This window comes from Myxine glutinosa, chromosome 8, assembly GCF_964187855.1.
Source record: "Myxine glutinosa chromosome 8, kmMyxGlut1.1, whole genome shotgun sequence".
NCBI classification, from domain to species: Eukaryota; Metazoa; Chordata; class Myxini; order Myxiniformes; family Myxinidae; genus Myxine; species Myxine glutinosa.
This window is the reverse complement of record NC_136268.1, coordinates 90,374,454-90,394,458: the sequence shown is the minus strand read 5'-3', so window position 1 is coordinate 90,394,458 and position 20,005 is coordinate 90,374,454. Positions and strand designations below refer to the sequence as shown.

Sequence of the window (20,005 nt, the reverse complement as noted above, 5' to 3'; positions counted from 1 at the left end):
GGCCCGGCAGCAGCGTCACCTCTCGGCCGTGTCCGAGTACACGACGGACATCCAGCACGTCGCGGGGAAGGACAACCCGGTTGCGGATTGCCTTTCCCGGGCCGTCGCCCACGCAGTCCACCTCGGCATCGACTATGCCCGGATGGCAGCGGACCAGGCCGCTGACCCCGACGTCCAGGCCTTGCGGACCGCCGTCACGGGCCTCCGCGTCACCGAGGTGCCGTTCGACGGCGCGGGCGCGGCCCTCTTGTGCGACGTCTCCCTCGGGCGTCCTCGCCCCATTGTGCCCGCGGGCTGGCAGCGCCAGGTGTTTGACGCCATCCACGGCCTGTCCCACCCGGGTGCGAGGGCCTCCCAAAGGCTGATCGCCGACAAGTTCGTCTGGCATGGCCTCCGGAAGGCCGTCCGCGGCTGGGCCAGGACGTGCCTCGCGTGCCAGCGCGCCAAGGTGCACCGGCACACCCAGGCCCCGTTGGCCCCGTTCACGGTGCCGGAACGCCGGTTTGACCACGTCCACGTGGACCTGGTGGGACCTCTGCCCCCCTCGCGGGGTTTCACCTACGTCCTCACCATGGTGGACCGCACCACCCGGTGGCCGGAGGCCGTGCCCTTGGCGTCGACAACGGCGGCCGATGTCGCGCAGGCTTTCATCGCCACCTGGGTCGCCCGGTTCGGCGCCCCCTCAGACATCTCATCCGACCGCGGCCCCCAGTTCACCTCGGAGCTCTGGGGGGCGGTTGCGCAGGGGCTCGGGGTCCGGCTGCACCGAACCACGGCCTACCACCCCCAGGCTAATGGCCTGTGTGAGCGATTTCACCGCTCATTGAAGGCCGCGCTCCGGGCCACCCTCCGCGACGGCGGCTGGGTCGACAGGCTCCCCTGGGTCCTGCTGGGCCTCCGGACGGCGCCCAAGGAGGACCTGCGCGCATCCGCGGCGGAGTTGGTCTTCGGGCAACCGCTGCGGGTGCCGGGCGAGTTCCTCCCCGACTCCACGGCACCATGGTCCGCGGCACAGCAGCGCTCCGCTCTGCAAGAGACCGCCCAGAGGTTCGCCCCGGTGCCAACGGCATGCCACGGGCACCCACCGACGCACGTCGCCCCGGAGCTTCGCACGGCGGAGTACGTCTTCGTCCGCCACGATGCCCATCGGACACCACTGCGGCCCCCGTACGACGGGCCTTTCCGCGTGCTGGAGACCGGGGCGAAGCACTTCACCCTGGACATCGGCGGTACTCCTGACCGCATTTCGGTAGACCGCCTCAAGCCGGCCCACCTCGATGTGGACCATCCACCGCCAGTGGCCCGACCCCCACGTCGGGGCCGCCCTCCTGCGGGCGGACCCCCGGCACCGCCCAGCCCCGCCGCCACGGCGCCCCCCGGTCCTGCACCCATCCCAGGGGCAGCCAGGGGCATCCCACCTGGTATCCCTGCACCCCGGACGCCGCCGATCGCCAGGGGGCGCTTCGGCCGGGTCATTCGTCTGCCCCGCAAACTGGCCCTCCAGGTGCGCGGGAATTCTGGGGGGGCGCGTGTGGCGGACACAAAAGCCCACTGGCGTGGTGACATCATTCCACGCACGAAGTGGGCGGTGGCCACGCCCGAGGGGTAGGCGTGGCCTCATGATATACACCGGGCGACCAGCCCGGAGGAGTTCAGTGTTACAGTGTAGTCTTACAATAAAGACATTTATATGTTACCGCTTGTCCGCTTCCTCCTTGCTCACAAGCAGCGCGCGTAACGCCGCGCTTTAAAACATTGATTTTGTTGAAAGTACCAATAAATCTATAGGTTTAATTTTATTGACCGTTTACATTTTTATTCCCTTGGGTGTGTGGGAAGGGGCCCCAGCCCAGTTGATTGCTTTGCCCAGGGCCTACAATGCTCTTAAGACGGCCCTGATCCCGACCTAGGCATAACCTGTCACCCCGACACTCGTTGTTGGACGTCAAAGACCACACTGTGTGTGTCCCTCAGTTTCACGAAGGACATAGACACAGGAAGCCCGTTGGAGTGTCCTGCCGGCTGCCAGTTACGAAAGCACCAATAATTCAATTCAGTAACTGATGCTAATGCACCAATAATTCACCATCACCAGATCTCTGCCGTCACACGATGAGCAAAACGTTCATTACAGGAATATGTGGATTGGTTGAGATCTTTGTTTTTACCTGCAGTGTATTTACCGACGGTGACGCGAAGTCACAGCACGTGACGTTTGGCGCCTCAAAAGTTCAAATCTCAAAAGGTCACGTGGCTCCTGTCGATCAAAAACCTCGATATATATTTCGACCTCTAATCAATCATTTTGTTTATTACTCACTTGGTGCCGAGTGTCCGTCGACCTCGAACCACCGATCCCGACGTGTCGACTCCATGGCGGAAAACGATTTGTGACAGTTTAACTTGGGATCGCTGCCAAGTGTCCCATTCGTTCTTCCCTGTTCCTTTTCTGGTTCTTAGTTGTACTCTTCCCTTTTGTGGAGCAGTGGCCTCGTTGAATTTCTTCTTTTCGCTGTATATGCTGTGAGCCTATTAGTACTAAGATAATGTTCCCGATTGTTTTTTGGTTTCATGGGCATGAGTATTGGTAGAAGGTAAAGGGGGTTTATTGTTGGTGTGATGTTCACTTCTTCTATTCCCTTCCCCATGTAGCAAAGTTCATTAATCTTGGGGGAAATGCCAGGGGCATAGAAAAGGAACCTTAATATGGTATGTGCCATGTGGCAAAGTATAGAAAAGAAGGGGCATTCCATTGCTTGTAGAAGATGCAAAACAATAGAAAAGAAGGGACATTTTAAAAATATCGTGTGCATGCTGGTCTACCCTTGGTCCCGTGTTATCTGGGGGCCCGGATATATTGGGGGGCTGATGTTATCTGAGGGCCCATAGATATTGGATTTCCCTTGTTATCTTGGGGCTCCGAGATATTGGGGGGCCGATGTTATCTGAGGGCCCCTAGATATTGGATTTCCCTTGTTATCTAGGGGCTCCGAGATATTGGGGGGCCGATGTTATCTGAGGGCCCCTAGATATTGGATTTCCCTTGTTATCTAGGGGCACCGAGATATTGGGGAGCCGGTGTTATCTGGGGGCCCCTAGATATTGGATTTCCCTTGTTATCTTGGGGCTCCGAGATATTGGGGGGCCGATGTTATCTGAGGGCCCCTAGATATTGGATTTCCCTTGTTATCTAGGGGCTCCGAGATATTGGGGGGCCGATGTTATCTGAGGGCCCCTAGATATTGGATTTCCCTTGTTATCTAGGGGCACCGAGATATTGGGGAGCCGGTGTTATCTGGGGGCCCCTAGATATTGGATTTCCCTTGTTATCTTGGGGCTCCGAGATATTGGGGGGCCGATGTTATCTGGGGGGCCCTAGATATTGGATTTCCCTTGTTATCTAGGGGCCCCGAGATATTGGGGGGCCGATGTTATCTGAGGGCCCCTAGATATTGGATTTCCCTTGTTATCTAGGGGCACTGAGATATTGGGGAGCCGGTGTTACCTGGGGGCGCCAATATATTGGAGGGGGGGTGTTGTTATCTGGGGGCCCTGATTGCATGGGATGCAAACCCTAACGCCACCACCGCCTCTATCACTCAAAATATTAATCTGTGTAGCGTTTGAAACAAAAACATGTTCACTGCTTATAATTATTCCATACAATAAACAATTTGATGTGGTACAATACTCATAATGACGCTGAAAATCAGGTTTAAGAATAATTACGTTTTAAATACGAACAAAAAGGAATTTGCTCATTGTACAAGATGTTCATTTGTTCATTATTCAAGACGATTATTCAAGACATTATTCAAAATAAAAGACTTGGAAAAGTAAAGAGAACATTATTCAACCCAGATGGGACTCGAACCCACAACCCCCAGCTTGGGAGTGCTGATGCTTTATCCATGACGCCATTGGACCAGCACATTAGATTGGTGCAATAATATTTCGAAGATGTATAAAGTGTGTAAATATTTTTATATATTTATATATATTTAATTTTAAAGCAAAAACTATAGCACTTAGGTGGAATTTGTTTCGAAAGCCATTAAGTAGACCTATTGGCCGATGTATAATCCAAGTTTCAGCTAGTTTTAATGTATTGTCCTTGAGATATGAGCGCCAACACATTTTTGGTGGACAGACGAACGGACGGATGGACAGACACCATGATTTTGAGAGTTTTTCGAAATATATTCAAGAATGTGGAAACAGACGTTGCTGAAATTTGGAACATATTACCTTGATGGACAAAGCATTTACTTCTGAAACTTGCAGCCGATTTCATCCAGTGGAAGCAGAGAAACGAATTTTCAGTCCCGATGTTAACTTTGCATACAGATAAACGATTCCATATATAAAGGGAGGGGTGCCTTGTGCCTCCCTTTGATTAAATATACCTAGTTTTGGGGTGAATACAAACTGCGGCAATCATTCTTGTCATCTGGTTGAGCCAGTTTAATTATGAATTGGGAATGGCAACCACATTGTATATCCAGCTCACGCCATACGCGCCCCTGGCTTCACTTGGCCGGTAATTAGCGATCAGGCGTGTGGTACAGAGTGCAACCCATCGGCTGACTCAATGGTCCCAATGGCATGGTATTGGAGTGGAAAGGCCTGTGATCCAGCCTGGGGCACCCAAAGCAACTGGCCGTTTTGACACGACCTCTGCAACTTCACCAATGTCAAACAAGAGCTGGACCATTAAAAGCCCAGTTGTTGATACAGGACCAAGCCATGAGAGGCTTCACTACTTTACATTAATTTGCCAATATCCTTTTTGTTCATACATGTGCCATTTATTTCACACCCATGTTAATGTAACTGCCTGCCTTATGTGCAGAGGTTAGTATTTATTCAATCATCCCTGCCAACACCATACATGCTTTAGACAAGCCAGAAATGACCATAATGAAGTCAAAACTAACACCCAAGGACGACCTTTAATCAGAATGGGACACCTTTATAAATCCTCTTAATATAAATGATCCAAGAAAGCATTAAATTAAAGTTCGGTGAAAAAGGAGTAACCAGGTGCTGCACTCAGAAATAAACCGTCATCAGCAAAAACATGAATGGGGGATACATTTCTGCAACTGTAACATCATTCAAAGTAACAATCAGCAGAGAGCACTGTCGAGCTGAAAACAAAAGTGATGCTCTAACTTATAAAACAATCAAGTCCATTAAATTGCACTCAGTTGATCGTGAAAATGTTTTATGAACAGTGCGGCAAAAGATGGTTCGTCTTTGGCTAATGGCATTTGCTCATGAATACAACATGCCACACGATATGGGGCCATGTATGTACAAGGAATGGAGGTTAGGGGGACTTAGATTTTTTTTTTTTTTTTTAATTAGAAGAGGAAGAAAAAAAAAGGGGGGGAGGGGTGAAGCATCATAGAGGAGGTTACCAGAGTGTAGGAAAAGTGAGGAAGGAAAAAAAAAATGGTGTGAGAAAGGCAAAAAGGGAAAGCAAGGGCCATGAATGGAGCAAAACAAATAAGGCATACAGATGGTAAAATTCCACCATATTTGCATGTTAAATATACACCACTTGGTCTATATCGTTTTTAAAACGATTCAAAAAGCTTTCGCAACATCTTTTAGATCGTCATATCAAGCAAAACGTGCAGAAGCATGAACACAAGGTGAGGGGAAGAAGGAGAAAAAAAAATGGTTGGAGGAAACAAATAACAGGAAAAAGTAAATAAAGCAGAAAAATCCACTGTTAAATAAAGTGTCACTTTGCTGGAACAAACCAATTGTCCGTTTGCTTATACACAATCAGCACTCTTCAGCAGGATCCTGGCAATACAATTTGCGCTTAAATAGCCGGAAGGAGGGACTGAGACGCAAGGACTTGGGGAATTGAGCAGCTCGTGTAAAACAGCCGCCAAGTGCCATGATGTGGTACCACCATGTCCAAGCAGAAGGGCCATCATTATGCAGCAACAAAGTCAGCTCAAATGTGGGGGCAACGCTTGGGTCGAGGGGCAAACGTGCCAAGAGCAGGGGAGACGTGTCGGCTTCTTTACGTGATCCCTGGGATTTGCCATCGAGAGTGACAAGCAAGATAGCCCCCCAAATCCCACAAGGTTCCCCAGCCGCGGCTCGCATTGCCCGGCAAGCCGCTTGCTCGAGCAAGTGTTCAGGAACCAGCAGCAGGTCACAGCAGAGAGGACGCTTTGCATGGAAAAGGGCTTGGCGGAGCAGGATGACCAGAGACCCACTCGCAGCAGTCTCCTCATCTTCAAGGCTGTTGTGCAGGCACCACCAATCTGCATCTGGTCGGACAGAAATGTACTAAGCACTTTGACGTGGCATCTCGGAGCCATTAACAAGCAAGGAATCGGCTCAAATAGTTTCAAGTGATCACCCTGCACAAGCAAAATATTGAAAGTGTACAAAATATGCATCTTTTTGACCGGGATTCAGTCATGACCGGTACTTATCCAATCTCAGCCAAACTGGACAGGAGGGCAATGGGTCAAACAATGGAGGTTACAGCAATTTCATTTTCCCCCGCTCTCCCAAGCGCGTTTTTTCCTCCTTGGCCAAACACCAAGTAAACATGTATGAATAGCTTATCGTGGTGTTTCGTGTGGCACACCTACCACAAGCAAAACATTATAAACCACAAGCACATACGATTACCTTTTTAAACAGTTGCTGTTTAACAATAAACTTAAAGCGAGGAAACCCACCGTTCTTGAGGCCTGAGCCGAGATCTACTGCTACCTACATACCCCATAATAACATGACCCTTCTTGCTGCACACGTAGGGAGTGGGTGTACCAGTAAAAATACACAAACCAATCATGTCGATCACAAACGCCAGCCAACCCATCACATGACATCCATCTCAAGCATCTGCTTTCCCATCAACTTCAAAATACCTATCATTAACCGATTGGCCAACATATAGATTGGAGTTGCTTCAAACACAAATTGTAAAATATCTGGAAGAGTTTTTGGTCGCAGTCAAGGACAACGAATAGCAATGAAATTAGAATGGCACTCGGTGGAGCACATACCTCCACCAGGTTTAATAGCTTACATTGTGCATCCCAATTACAGGCCAGATCTGCTGACCTGAACCAAAATCTAATTATTGGCCTGGTCGCGTCGCCTAACCAACTCATCCAACGAGTTTTCATCCATCCACAGCTTTTCGAAATATCACGCTCTCTATCATTTTTGGCCCGATGTCTCAATGGAAAAGAATTACATAAAATTAATTTTTAAAATTATTGTATCCTGATTCGGATCTTCACCAAATTTGAATCTATTCATCCTCATCACACATGCAACCAAGTCTCGTTCGAATCCACCCACAAGATATCCTGGCCACAAACAGGGGTGAAAACATCAGCTCCGTCCATCTTCAGTGCCAGAGGTAAAGATCTAGAGATAAGTGACAGAGGGTAGAAGACCATTTAATGTCCTTTAGTCAGGTTCACTATGTCAATAAATTATATTTCGTTCAGAATCATGGTAGATTAGCAAACCTATACATTTTTGGAAAGGTTATAGCATAAGGAAACTAAAAATCAATGTTTACATTTGGAGAGATACCTGTATGGCGGCCATTTTGGATTTTCAAAATGGCCACTGTAAAATACATATTTTGTTCTATTTTTGCCTCTAATTACCCTAAAAACTTTTTAAAATATACTAAACCTATATTTTCAGGGACAAGGAATCTAATGAAAGTATCAAATTAGTGCTATGGGGAATGGTAAGACACGAATCAAAGGTTTTGAATTGCAAAATACTGTCTTTATATTCGCGATAAGTTGCATAATCAAATACATGTTATCATTTTGTACAGGCAGTTAATAACATCAAAATGTGTCACAATAATTCATATCACCAAACATACACAGGCAGTCAGCAAAATCATATTGTTGCGGATATGGCATTTGTCCTCCATATCCGCTTGTAAATATTCCCCTATTTCCCCAATACTCCCCAACTATCCCCAATCCCCCATTCCCTAGTCCCATTGTCTGTAAACAACACTCTGTAGAACCGACCTTCCCCTTTTTCCCCCATTAAATGTCGTGCCCAGGTCCACCGCATCTCACGTAGACAACTTTCGGACATCTTGCTAGTTATTCTTAGTCTATGTCAGTTAAGGACTCGTTTCCATTAATTCTGACTCTTCGTTGCACCAGAATGTGATCGTATGGCACCAGTAGTGAGTTTAGGACCTCCCCATACCTCCTCCCATCTTCCCCATGAAACAACAACCACAACAACTACAACAACAACAACTACAACAACAACTACAACAACAACTACAACAACAGAGGGGCGCGGCGCGGCGCGGGGAGTGTGCGTCCTCACTCCGGCTCGGTTAGCCGCCATTGCCCATGCGCTCCACGGGGTTACCACGAAGGGGCTGGCTGTCAGCTCCTCGTCAGGGGCGGAGCCCGGTAACCCCCCGCAGCCAGTGAGAAGCGGCGGGCCGATTCCATCTGGGGCGGAGCTAACGAGCCGAGGGCGTGTCACTCCCCGCCGGATATGCGCAGCGACTTACCGGATGTGAGATCAGATGCGCCCCCAGCTTGAAACGACAAGTCGCGACCTCCGAGCGCTGAGCGACCTCCCCGCATCTACTGGACCGGACCGGGTCGATTCTGTCCCTGAGCCAAGGTGCACCTTGAGCCATCGACTACCCGCTTTCCTTGCCATCAATCCCCGTGTGAGTCAGTTTTGTCCTGTTTATCTGTCGTCTGTCGGGGCTAGTATAAGACCGTGTTTAAGTGCCTATCTTCCTATGCTGTCCCTCTCATTCCTGTAATCTAACCTTCCGCCATAATATAACCTCCTCCGGAGGTCTTGAGAACCGTATCCCTGGTGTCGTGTCATTTTAATCCCAGCCGTGGTGTCCTTTTCCTTCATTGATCTAGCGTAGCGCGACTCGGCCAAGGTTCGAGTATAATCGGGTAACTTGTGCGGACACGGCGGCCATTCCGCTCGGCCCACCATAACATCAAAGTCGTGTCTGTAACAATTGGTGTCAGGAGTGGGATTTGGACCTGGGACTAAATTTATTAGGCCCAAATTTTGGAACACCAATTGTACCACTAGGGTAACAATTGGTGTTGGGAGGTAGAATTCGATCCGGAGCGCGTTTCCCGCGCTCGAAATTATAACAGCGAAATTTGATTGTGTTTTACAAAATATAAAAACCCGAATTTTGAAAGTCGCGCTATGGCAGACCAAGTCGACTGGGGTCCGGTAGAGGAGAGTGAGGCAGGGTCGGTCCAGGACGAAAATGAGGGACATAAGGAGAGCGAAGCAGTGAGGGTAGCAGACGCACAAAATAGCGTCGTTGCGCCCGACGTTGCGGGCGCGCAAAATGGCGCCTCGCTGGTCACGGCGACCGCGCCCGCGACCGTGGCAGCGCCCCTGGTGGATTCGAACCTTTTCCTCCTGCAAATGAGGGCCCTTATGGAACAAATGGGTGAGCAATTGGGAGACCAAATTAGAGGTTTGAAAAGCAGTATGGGACAAATGGGGAACCGGATGGAGGCTCAGAATGAGCAATTGGGGGTAATGGGAAGCCAAATGGGGGTAATGAGGGACGAAGCGAGGGGTACCGGTGAGAAGTTAGACAATAATTTTGAGGGGTTAGACAACGGGATAAAAGAGGTGAGAAATGGGTTAATGGGGGTAGAAAACAGAATGGCCGCTCAAGAGAATCAAATGGAAGGGATGCAAAAGGGGTTAGAGGGGGTAGAAAATAGAATGGCTGCCCAGGAGAATCAGATAGAGGGAGTGAAAAATGGGTTAGAGGGGTTAGAAAACAGGATGGAAGGCAAATTGAGGGACATGAGGGACCAAGCGGAAAGGGAAGTTAACCAAATGGGGCAGCAGATAGAGGGGGTCAGAATGGGGGTAGAAACCAAACTGGATGCTCACAGGGAGGAAATGGAGCAGATGAGGGTGGCATCTGGGCAGGAGATGCAAGTGATGGGAGAGGAGATCAGAAGAGGTGAGTGAGGAGGTCGGAGGAGTGCGCGAGGAGGTGAGGCACTGTAAGGAGCGCATGGAGAAGGAGGTGAGAAAGGGGACTGTAAAATTGCAAGGGGGTATAGAGGACCTGACGCAGGAGGTGGAGCAGCTGACGGTGGGACAGACGGAGTTAGTGGAGCAGGTACAACGGAACACTGCGGTAATAGGAGGGTTAAAAGCGACACAAAATGACCTAAAAAATGACTTGGTAGCGACGAAGAGGGAATGTCAGATGGTACGTGAGGGACTGACAACGAGGTTGGACGAGGTGATAGAGGTAATGGAGACGAAGGACCGGCAGGTGAGGACGCACATGGAAACGGTCAAGGTAGCCTTTGAGGACGAGCTTGAGGAGACGTACCGGGGAATAAAAGAGGTGAAGCAGAAAATAGAAGAAGTGGAAGAAGGGATGAGCGAAATTAAGAAGCGACGGAGAGGGGATAAGAAAGAGATAAAAGAGGAGATAAAAGAATTGGTCCAAAGTCTGTCTGGATCGTGATGATGTGCTCATTAACCGGATGAGGGATTCGCAGGTGATGGAGGAGAAGCGAAGAGGAAGAGGACCCGGTGTAAGTGGTGACCAATATGGTCGTGCGTATGATGCGCCAGGGGATTTAAGAAGCTTGGGGGTCGAGATAGACCCGGGTGTTCGTGAGAGGCCGTTGGTGAAGTGTGCGACAGGTCTGGTGTGCGAAAAAGGAGGTGTGCGAGAAAGTCCGACTCTGGGGTGTGTGAGGAAAAAGTGCGTGCCAAGGAGTGAGGGTGCTGGCGAGAGTGAGTCGGTCGTAGCGCGTGTGCGAGGGAGCACATGGAAGCGCGGTGTGGTAAGTGTTACAGAGGGTGTGACGGGAGAGTGTGCGCAGGAGTGTGCGCGAGAAAGGTGTGTGACGGACAGGTGCATGGGGAAAGTGCGCTGTCAAAGGCAAGGAAGAATGCACGCCTGTGGTGAGTGTTACAGAGGGTGTAACGGGAGAGTGTGTGCGAGAAAGGTGTGTAACGGACGGGTGCATGAGGAAAGAGTGCGCTGTCAAGAGTAAGGGTGAGTGCGCTGTCAAGAATGGAGGTGAGAGTAGTGAGAGTGACAAGGAGCGTGAGTTGGTTGTGACAGGTGAGCGAGGATGTACACCCGGAATGGAAGGATGCACACCTGCAATGGTAGAGCGTGAGTGGGAATGCACGCTGGAATTGGTAGTGAGGCACGTGGTTGGGTGTGTGAATGAGAGCACACCTGTGATTGTCACAGCGGAGGTGACAGAGGAGGGGGCGCGAAGAGGTGTGTTGGTGAGGTGTGCGACCAACGAATGTGTGCCAAAGTGTTCGGTGGTCAGGTGTGTGACCAAGGCTGTGAGTGGAATGAGGGTACCTGGGTGTGTAAGGAAAGGTACGAGGAGCATGGGAACGGCTGGATGTGTGAGCAAGGAACGGGCTGCGGGGTGTAAGAATCCAGGTGAAGCATCGACGGTAACCAGGTTAGAGGTTAGGTCGACTTTTAGCCGAAGCGGGCCCTCGGTGCGTGCCGGGCCTCGCTTTGAACGGCCGCGTCCGTGCTCCACTAGGCGGAGCGGGCGGCTGGATAGGAAGGGTCGTCATGGCGACCACTTTTTGTTGAGGCATTCCGGCAGGTCGAGATCGAGCCATGGGATGGCTCCGTGCCGAGAAGGTGCGTGGGATCTCGGCCCGGGTAAACCTCCTTCCCTGCACCGAATGCGGGACGTATCCAGCCGCTGGCACGGAACAACCCGCATTCATTGCTCGGTTTTACGAAGCCGGGCTTTGGACAGGAATTGGCGCACCGAGAGGCAGTAGTGAGTAGACTGTGTGATGAGGTTAGTGTTTTGGACCCAAAATTAGAGAAAAACAAAATTTGATTGGCAAGGGATTGGCAATAGTGATTGGCAAATTTTTAATTTGTTGAAATATCATGTGCCAAATTGGTAGTGAGCGATGGGCCCGGTGGGTAAGGCTGGCATCCCTACCGCCCTTCCCAAAGGGGGCAAAGGAGCAATAGCTTATGGGGTGTATGGCAGTGAAAACTAGCCCGGGTGGGTTAGGTTATATTGTAGGGATCTAGCGAAGATGACATTAGGTGACGTTAAGTTTAGTTAGTGACTGATACCTGTAGTGGGGACGCAGGTAGTTTAGTGTGGATGATAATGACGAGGGAGCGCAATAGTTTAAAGGGACGACTGGGAAGCGCAAGTTTCAGAAGGGAGTAGTTAGCTGAGATGATGCCGTGTGTGTGAGGATGGAACAGGTGTGATTGCACAGGTGTGCAACTGGACAGGTGTGTGGAGCAGTGTATGAGTAGTGAGTGTTGTGGATCAGCGCGAATGCGCTTGGGGAGAGAAGGGTGCAGGTGGCACCAGGTGTGAGCACAGGTGTGCAGGTACAGGTGTGTGGAGAGAGTTGGAGTAAGTGGTACGGAGTGGTGTGCATGGTGCGAAGGTGTGGATGGGGGAAGAGTGGACCCCTTTCACGAGTACCCGGGGCGGGTAGTGTAAGTGTTAGGTAGAGGGTATAGGTAAATTGTGGTTGGATATTGGCATTTGTGGTGCGGTTGCAGAATGGTATTGTGGATGGGTGCATTAGTGTTGTGGAAATGGCTGGGCGTGTAGCCTGTTAGTGTGTGTAGTTGGTTGGGCACTCCACCACTGTGAGGATGTCGGCCAGGTGAGGCCGCAGGTGGGCTCTGGGAGCCGTTAGTGTCAGTGGGTGCCTGAGGATCCCGGGTATGGATCGGGTAGCCCAGTGCCAGAGAGGGCACCGAGTGGGGAGAGAGCCAGAGGGCCTTCCCCAGGTAGTTAGGTTAGGGTAAGGAGCAGGTAAGCTCGGAGGCAACCGCAGTGGTGGAGGTGTGCAGGTGGGTAGACCCGCTGGGAGAGGTACACGCCACAGCCCAGAAATTGTGCGAGGGCACCGGGAGATGAATCGGGGGAGTGAGACCCCAAATTGAAAAGCACCACAGTTTGGCCAATGGGAATTGGTTTTTAGAACCCATAGTGTAAGAGGGCCAATGGTTTGGCCGGAGGAAGACCCCGGGTAGTGTAAAGTTGTAAGTCATTTAGGAAATAGTTAGGATTGATGAACCTGTCGCACCATACGCAGCCACTTACCTGTGGTGGTGATGATGACTCCACACCTGTGTTTTCTTTGTTTTGTTGCAGGAAATGAGATTGCTGTGGATTGGTGAGACGCATCACGATGTGGATGAGACATTGGGGTGATTCCATCTCTCCCTCCTTAGGAGGGACTGATGATGAATTGGTAATGGCAAATTTTGATGTTCAGTTGGAGATGGCAAATTTTGATGGGAGTTGAAAATGGCAAATTTGATTGGTTAGGAGGGAGAGAAGACGAATTTGGTTTATGGGAGGAACGGGGAAGACAGTAGGGACGTTTGTTGATTTGTAAAATAGATGTTTATGGGTAGTGTTGTGTTGTGTGGATACAGTAAGGGGTAAGGGAGGGGCCATGTAGGTTACCTGGTGGGGGGGGGGCGCGTACGGTAGGAACGTACCTGTCTCACCTGGTTCCCATGTGCCCCCAGTGTGCATCATCTTGGATTGCGTGCACTTTTGCGCCCTTACCACCTTACTCACTTGTCTGCTTCTTTTGTCTCCCACCTCCGAGGATCTGGTTTTGGGGCAGAGAGAGAGGAGAGAGAGGTGCTGGCTCCGCAGTTGTGGGCCTGCACTTTCGCTGCTTGCTGCCTGGATCGATACACCATATGGACCGCAATTTCGGTGGCCACCCACAATGGACCGCAGTTCTTTTGCGGCCAAGCACCACCCGTGGATGGACCTATGGGTCAACGTGGCACCTATGCCATACAGGTGAACCACTAATAGTTGGCCCCTGACGGCCACAATAAAGAAATGGACGCGTTGGCACCTTTCTTTATTTTTAAAGAAGTAAGAAGGCCAAGTGCACCACATGAAGAGCAAGAGATCACCTGCAGGGTTAGGGGTTGTTGAATTTATTTTTATTCATTGAACAATGGTGACTGCACCGGATGGTGCTGACTGTGTGATGGGGTGGTGCTTTTGGTGCTTGGAAGGGGTGCTCTGCACATTATTAAAGGCCGTAAGGCCACAGAGCACTCGTGGGTTGGTGTATCGATGCTGGCATGCGTGCTCTCTCTATGCATAACATCTGCATGTGTTCCTCCAAAAACAGGTCCTGGATCGTAGTGTAAATATCAGCGTAGTCTTGTGTAAATAATGCTCCCTACCGGCTGTATGTTTAGTTTGTGAATTCTTTCCGCGATTCGGTTATCCTGTGGGCGTGTTTCTGTGAGGAGAAGGGTGCAACGTCGCAGGGGGACATATTTACTCATTTGTGAATATCTGTAAAACTGTCGCACTCAGGGTAGAGTTAATAGTAGAGGGAACTACATCTGAGTGCCACACTAAAATAGGTAAAAATTTATCGGGTCGGGACGCCCCGAGGGTAGAGAAGGGTGCAATGTTGCGGATATGGCATTTGGCCTCCATATCCGCTTGTAAATTCGCAATTGTTACACAATATATACACATGCAGTCAGTATAACTTCACATCTCCACAGGCAGTCAATGACAAAATATACACAGGCAGTCAATGGCATCAAACATACACGATTACAGAATATGCCATTTAGAGTTCGTCATCAGTCGTGTGTGTCGTATCCGACAATATAGTCCGCATCGTTTTCACAGTCCGTTCCACACAAGCAAAGGTCGGTCAAATTGATTGGCAAATCGAATTGGTCGAATGGTCGATCGAATCGAATTCGATGAATCGAATCGAATCGATCGAATTGGTCGAATGGTCGATCGAAGCGATTGGTCGAATGGTCGAATTGGTCGAATGGAATTGGTCGGAATTGGCAAATGTAAACATTGATTTTCAGATTTTCCATGTAATAACGTTTCCAAAAACGTATAGGTTTGCTAATCTACCATGATTTTGAACGAAAAAAACAGTGAACCTGACTACTTCCCAAATGTCATTCTGCTTCATGATACGGTGCCAACCAAGGCAGTTTTGGGCCGACTATTCTGCCAAGAATGAAAGCTGGGACACTCCTTGCCACCCCTACCCCCGGACTCCATCACGACTCAGGTCGCAGAGGAACGCGAATTTGTCGCACTCTGAGCTTTAGGCAGGTCGAGCTGGCAGGTCGAGCTGTAATGCGAAAACCACCCGCACCCTCCCCACAGCCGATCAGTTTCCAAGCTTGGCCATCGAACAGCTTTGGGTTACAAACCAGGACAGCTGAATCTGTCAAATTTTGCTTCCAACAAAACTACACCGGAGCAGAACGAGCCTTTAGCCCTCTCCATCTGTCCCTCTCTCTCCTGCAAAATTTACACAAAATAGCATACCTGCCAAAAAAAAAGGAAAAAAAAAAAGGAAGTCATTCACACGGATCCACAAAATTGCTCTGCACCCACACAGGGCAGCAAACACCCACACCACGCCGCAATCCTCGTCCAAAACTATGTCCAACACGTGGTTGAACTATAATGCGTCACGCATTTCCACTTTTGAAAAGGGGCATGGCACACACGCTCAGTATGTCACGTACTATCAACTGTTACGTTATTATCTCGGGATCAAGGTAAACCAGACGTCATAGGAAAAACTTATTTACCCTCTTAAATATGTGTCCAATTACAAAACCAACTGGCAACTATCCATCCTATGTCATTCCAGCTTTTCCACGACCTAGTATATTAACATTTGTGATTAAAAGCTTGAAATGTATCAAATATATTAAAAAGGTATCAGCCAAATGCCGAAAAAAAATAATTAATAATGTATGGCAACAAACACGTATTCCTCATACGAAATACAGTATGGTTCTATCAAAAAGAAGTACGTACGCCATCACAATCTATAATAGACTCCAAAAATGCATACATACGACGATGAAACGATACAAGATACCATATTGGGAATTTTGGTTCAAGACAACAATGTGCAGTACAGTGCCCAAAGCAATTGGTGAGCATTCTACAAGCAGTCCCTCCAGGAAGTATTCACACCCCTTTACTTTTTTCACATTTTGTTGTTTCAGCCTGAATTTAAGATGGATTAAATAGATTTTTTTTTTTTTTGGCCCTCATCTACAAATATCCCATAACATAAAAGCGGTTTTTTGAATTTTTACAAATTGAATAAAAATGAGAATCTGAAACGTCTTGGGTCAATACGTATTCAACCCCTTTGCTATGACACTCCAAATTGAGCTCAGGTGCATCAAATTTCCTTTGATCATCCTTGAGATGTCTTCAACTTGATTCGAGTCCACCTGTGGCCAATTAAACCAATTGGAGATTTAGAAAAACCTTTCTATACAAGGTCCCACAATTGACTGTGCATGTCAGAGCAGAAACTCTACCATGAAGTCCAAGGAACTGTCTGTAGAACTCCGATTATATAATTTTGCGTGAGGAATAGATCTGGGGAAGAGTATAAAACAATTTCTGGAGTGTTGAAAGGTCAAGACCACAATGAGCTCCATCATTAGGAAATGAAAATAATATGGAACTACCCAGACTCTTCCTTGAGCTGGCTGGCCGACCAAACTGAGCAACCTAAGGTCCCTTAGAGAGGTGACCGATAACCCAATGACAGAACTATACAGTTCCTTGGGTGAGATGAGAGAACCTGCCAGAAGGTCAAAAATTTCTGCAACCCTTCACAAATCTAGGCTTCATGGGAGAGTGGCCTAATAAGCAACTCCTGAGAAAGAAACAGGACAGCACACTTGGAGTTTGCAGAAAAGACACGTGAAAGTCTCACAGCAAAGGCAAAAGATTCCCTGTTCTGAGGAGTCGAAAATTGAACTCTTTGGCCTGAATGAAAAGTGCAGTTTCTGGCAGAAACTGAGCACAGCTCATCATCCATGTAACAACATCCCTACAGAGAAGCATGGTGGTGGCAGCATCATGCTATGGGGATGATTTTCAGTGGCAGGGACTGGAAGACTTGCAAGGATAGAGGGAACAATGACGCAGCCTAAATCCTCGAGGAGAACCTGCTTCAGAGTGCAAAAGACCTGAGACTGGCGAAGATTTCCATTCCAACAGGACAATGATCCCAAGCATACAGACAAGGCAACATTGGAATTGCTTCAGAACAAGAACATGAAAGCCCTTGAGTGGCCCAGCCAAAGTCCAGACCTGAATCCCATTTAGAATCTGTAGAAAGACTTCAAGATTGCTGTTCACCGACTCTTCATCCAAATTGACAAAGCTCGAGCAAATCTGCAAGGAAGAATGGGAGAAACACCCCAAATCCAGATGTAAAAAGCTGGTACCGGCATACCCAAGAGACTCGAATCTGATACTTCTACAAAGTATTGGCTCAGGGGGCTGAATATTTATGTAAATGACATACGTCTGCATTTCATTTTTAATAGTTTTGTAAAAATTCCTAAAATAAAAATTCCACTGTCACATTATGGGTTATTATGTGTAGATCATTTGCAACAAATCCCAATTTAATCCATTTTAAATTCAGACCAACAACAAAATGTGAAAAAGTCAAGGGGTGTGAATACTTTCTGAAGGTGCTGTACGTGTTACAAAGCACGAGTGATCCACCAATATTTTAATTTTTAATCGAAGGTATGTACAACGACATTGTATGTTGCAATGAAAAAGGAAGAAGTTTGGCCCTATTTCCCAGTGCTCAGGTAACGATCATAAAGTTGAAAAGTAGGCTTTCCCAAATTTTAAAGGATCTCATCGCAGAGCAAACGCTTAATACATAAACGGAGACACCGAGCTGCCAAGTTCGACAATCCACGGAGAGGCGAGGTTATAATCACCGATCAGAGGTGCTCGTTTTTAATACGTTGAGGTTAACATTGCCTCCCCTACCATCAGGGAATGCGATATGAGATATCGATTCAATGCGATGTGGTCAAAAGTGCAAACATAGAAAGGAGGAACATGAGATGAGTGCTGGAAGTGGAAGGAGGGCAGGGGAGTAGGGGAGAGAACAAAGACTTTGCGATGTGGTTGTCAAAAGAATATTGGACAGAGGAGAGTGGAAGGCAAACTGGGTGGGGTTCGAAAAGGCCGAGGAGGGGCACACGGGGTTCGAAAAGGCTGGGGGGGGGGGCACACGGGGTTCGAAAAGGCTGGGGGGGCACACTGGGTTCGAAAAGGCTGGGGGGGCACACGGGGTTCGAAAAGGCTGGGGGGCACACGGGGTTCGAAAAGGCTGGGGGGCACACGGGGTTCGAAAAGGCTGGGGGGCACACGGGGTTCGAAAAGGCTGGGGGGCACACGGGGTTCGAAAAGGCTGGGGGGCACACGGGGTTCGAAAAGGCTGGGGGGCACACGGGGTTCGAAAAGGCGGGGGGCACACGGGGTTCGAAAAGGCGGGGGGCACACGGGGTTCGAAAAGGCGGGGGGGGCACACGGGGTTCGAAAAGGCTGGGGGGGCCACACGGGGTTCGAAAAGGCTGGGGGGGCCACACGGGGTTCGAAAAGGCTGGGGGGCACACGGGGTTCGAAAAGGCTGGGGGGGCCACACGGGGTTCGAAAAGGCTGGGGGGCACACGGGGTTCGAAAAGGCTGGGGGGCACACGGGGTTCTAAAAGGCTGGGGGGCACACGGGGTTCGAAAAGGCTGGGGGGCACACGGGGTTCGAAAAGGCTGGGTGGCACACGGGGTTCGAAAAGGCTGGGGGGCACACGGGGTTCGAAAAGGCTGGGGGGCACACGGGGTTCGAAAAGGCTGGGGGGCACACGGGGTTCGAAAAGGCTGGGGGGCACACGGGGTTCGAAAAGGCTGGGGGGCACACGGGGTTCGAAAAGGCTGGGGGGCACACGGGGTTCGAAAAGGCTGGGGGGCACACGGGGTTCGAAAAGGCTGGGGGGCACACGGGGTTCGAAAAGGCTGGGGGGCACACGGGGTTCGAAAAGGCTGGGGGGGCACACGGGGTTCGAAAAGGCTGGGGGGGCACACGGGGTTCGAAAAGGCTGGGGGGCACACGGGGTTCGAAAAGGCAGGGGGGGGCACACGGGGCTCGAAAAGGCTGGGGGACCACACAGGGTTCGAAAGGGCTGGGGGGGAGGGGGTGTGGTCACACAGTAATAGATAAACGAGAAGGTGGAGCATTATCGGGGTTTGGTTTTTTTTAAAAGGGGAGGGTCTAGGTGTTTAGGACTGAGTTCACATACGTTGTTGGTTGTTACCTGTTGGTGAACCACTCACTCCCAACGGAACAATCGAATCAACGTTGTTGAGCCGTAAGTGCTTGTCGAGCGTGAACCTCCTCACTGGTGCCGTCTTTTTCGTAGTTGCCGATCCGCCCCGACCAACTCGGCCCCAAACAGCCGCGCACACCGCCATGCCGTGCTGCTAATCGACCAGCGACCGTAGAACCCCATTGGTGTGGTGTCGCTCTTTATGTACTGCATCTCATGAATATTTATGAGGGGGGCGTGTCCTGATCGGGGATGGACCTACGTTTTCCCTTTTAAGCAACAGACTCCACTGAACTTGTCATTTGTTTCTTTTAAAACTTTACTGCAGTTCCATTTAACATTTTGAATCTCTAAATCAACATTCGAATGTTAAGGTCGCTGTCTTAAGATGTTAGGGCCACGATGAGCACCACCTTACTGGTAACAGGGGCACTGCATCTGCGGCACAGCCGCGCTTCCAGGAAAAAAAAAATGATGCAACCAGCAACCACAGGCTGCATACGAACCAACAAAATGCATTTGTGTGACGGTTTCACATCATCGGCGGAATATGCAAGTTTTGATCAGTAAGTGCGTGGCCTCATTACTTGCAAATAAGAAAACGTAGTTCAAGTGAATGTTCACTTTTATTTTTAAAGTTAAATTACTATTCATATTAACGTTTGTTAAGTTAAAAAAACAAAAACGTTTTTTTTCAAATAGATGTAAAGTTCCAATCGGGTTATGGACTTACTGATCACCATCGGACATTTCAGATACCAAGTC

General features: G+C 49.6%; 1 protein-coding gene across 2 annotated transcripts; it reads right to left on the bottom strand.

Annotated features, from left to right (window-relative positions):
• Positions 1–4,933: 4,933 nt before the first annotated feature.
• On the bottom strand, positions 4,934–19,416 carry LOC137418422 (DNA damage-inducible transcript 4-like protein). 2 transcript variants are annotated; one of them, XM_068104485.2, is made up of 2 exons: positions 19,214–19,416; positions 4,934–6,296 (listed from the first exon to the last, which is right to left on the bottom strand). In XM_068104485.2, the coding sequence occupies exons 1-2, from the start codon at positions 19,383–19,385 to the stop codon at positions 5,797–5,799; spliced, it is 672 nt and encodes a 223-aa protein (XP_067960586.1). In that variant the 5' UTR covers positions 19,386–19,416; the 3' UTR covers positions 4,934–5,796. The 2 variants fall into 2 exon arrangements, with proteins under 2 accessions (XP_067960586.1, XP_067960587.1); XM_068104486.2 differs by having other exon boundaries at positions 19,229–19,416.
• Positions 19,417–20,005: the final 589 nt, after the last annotated feature.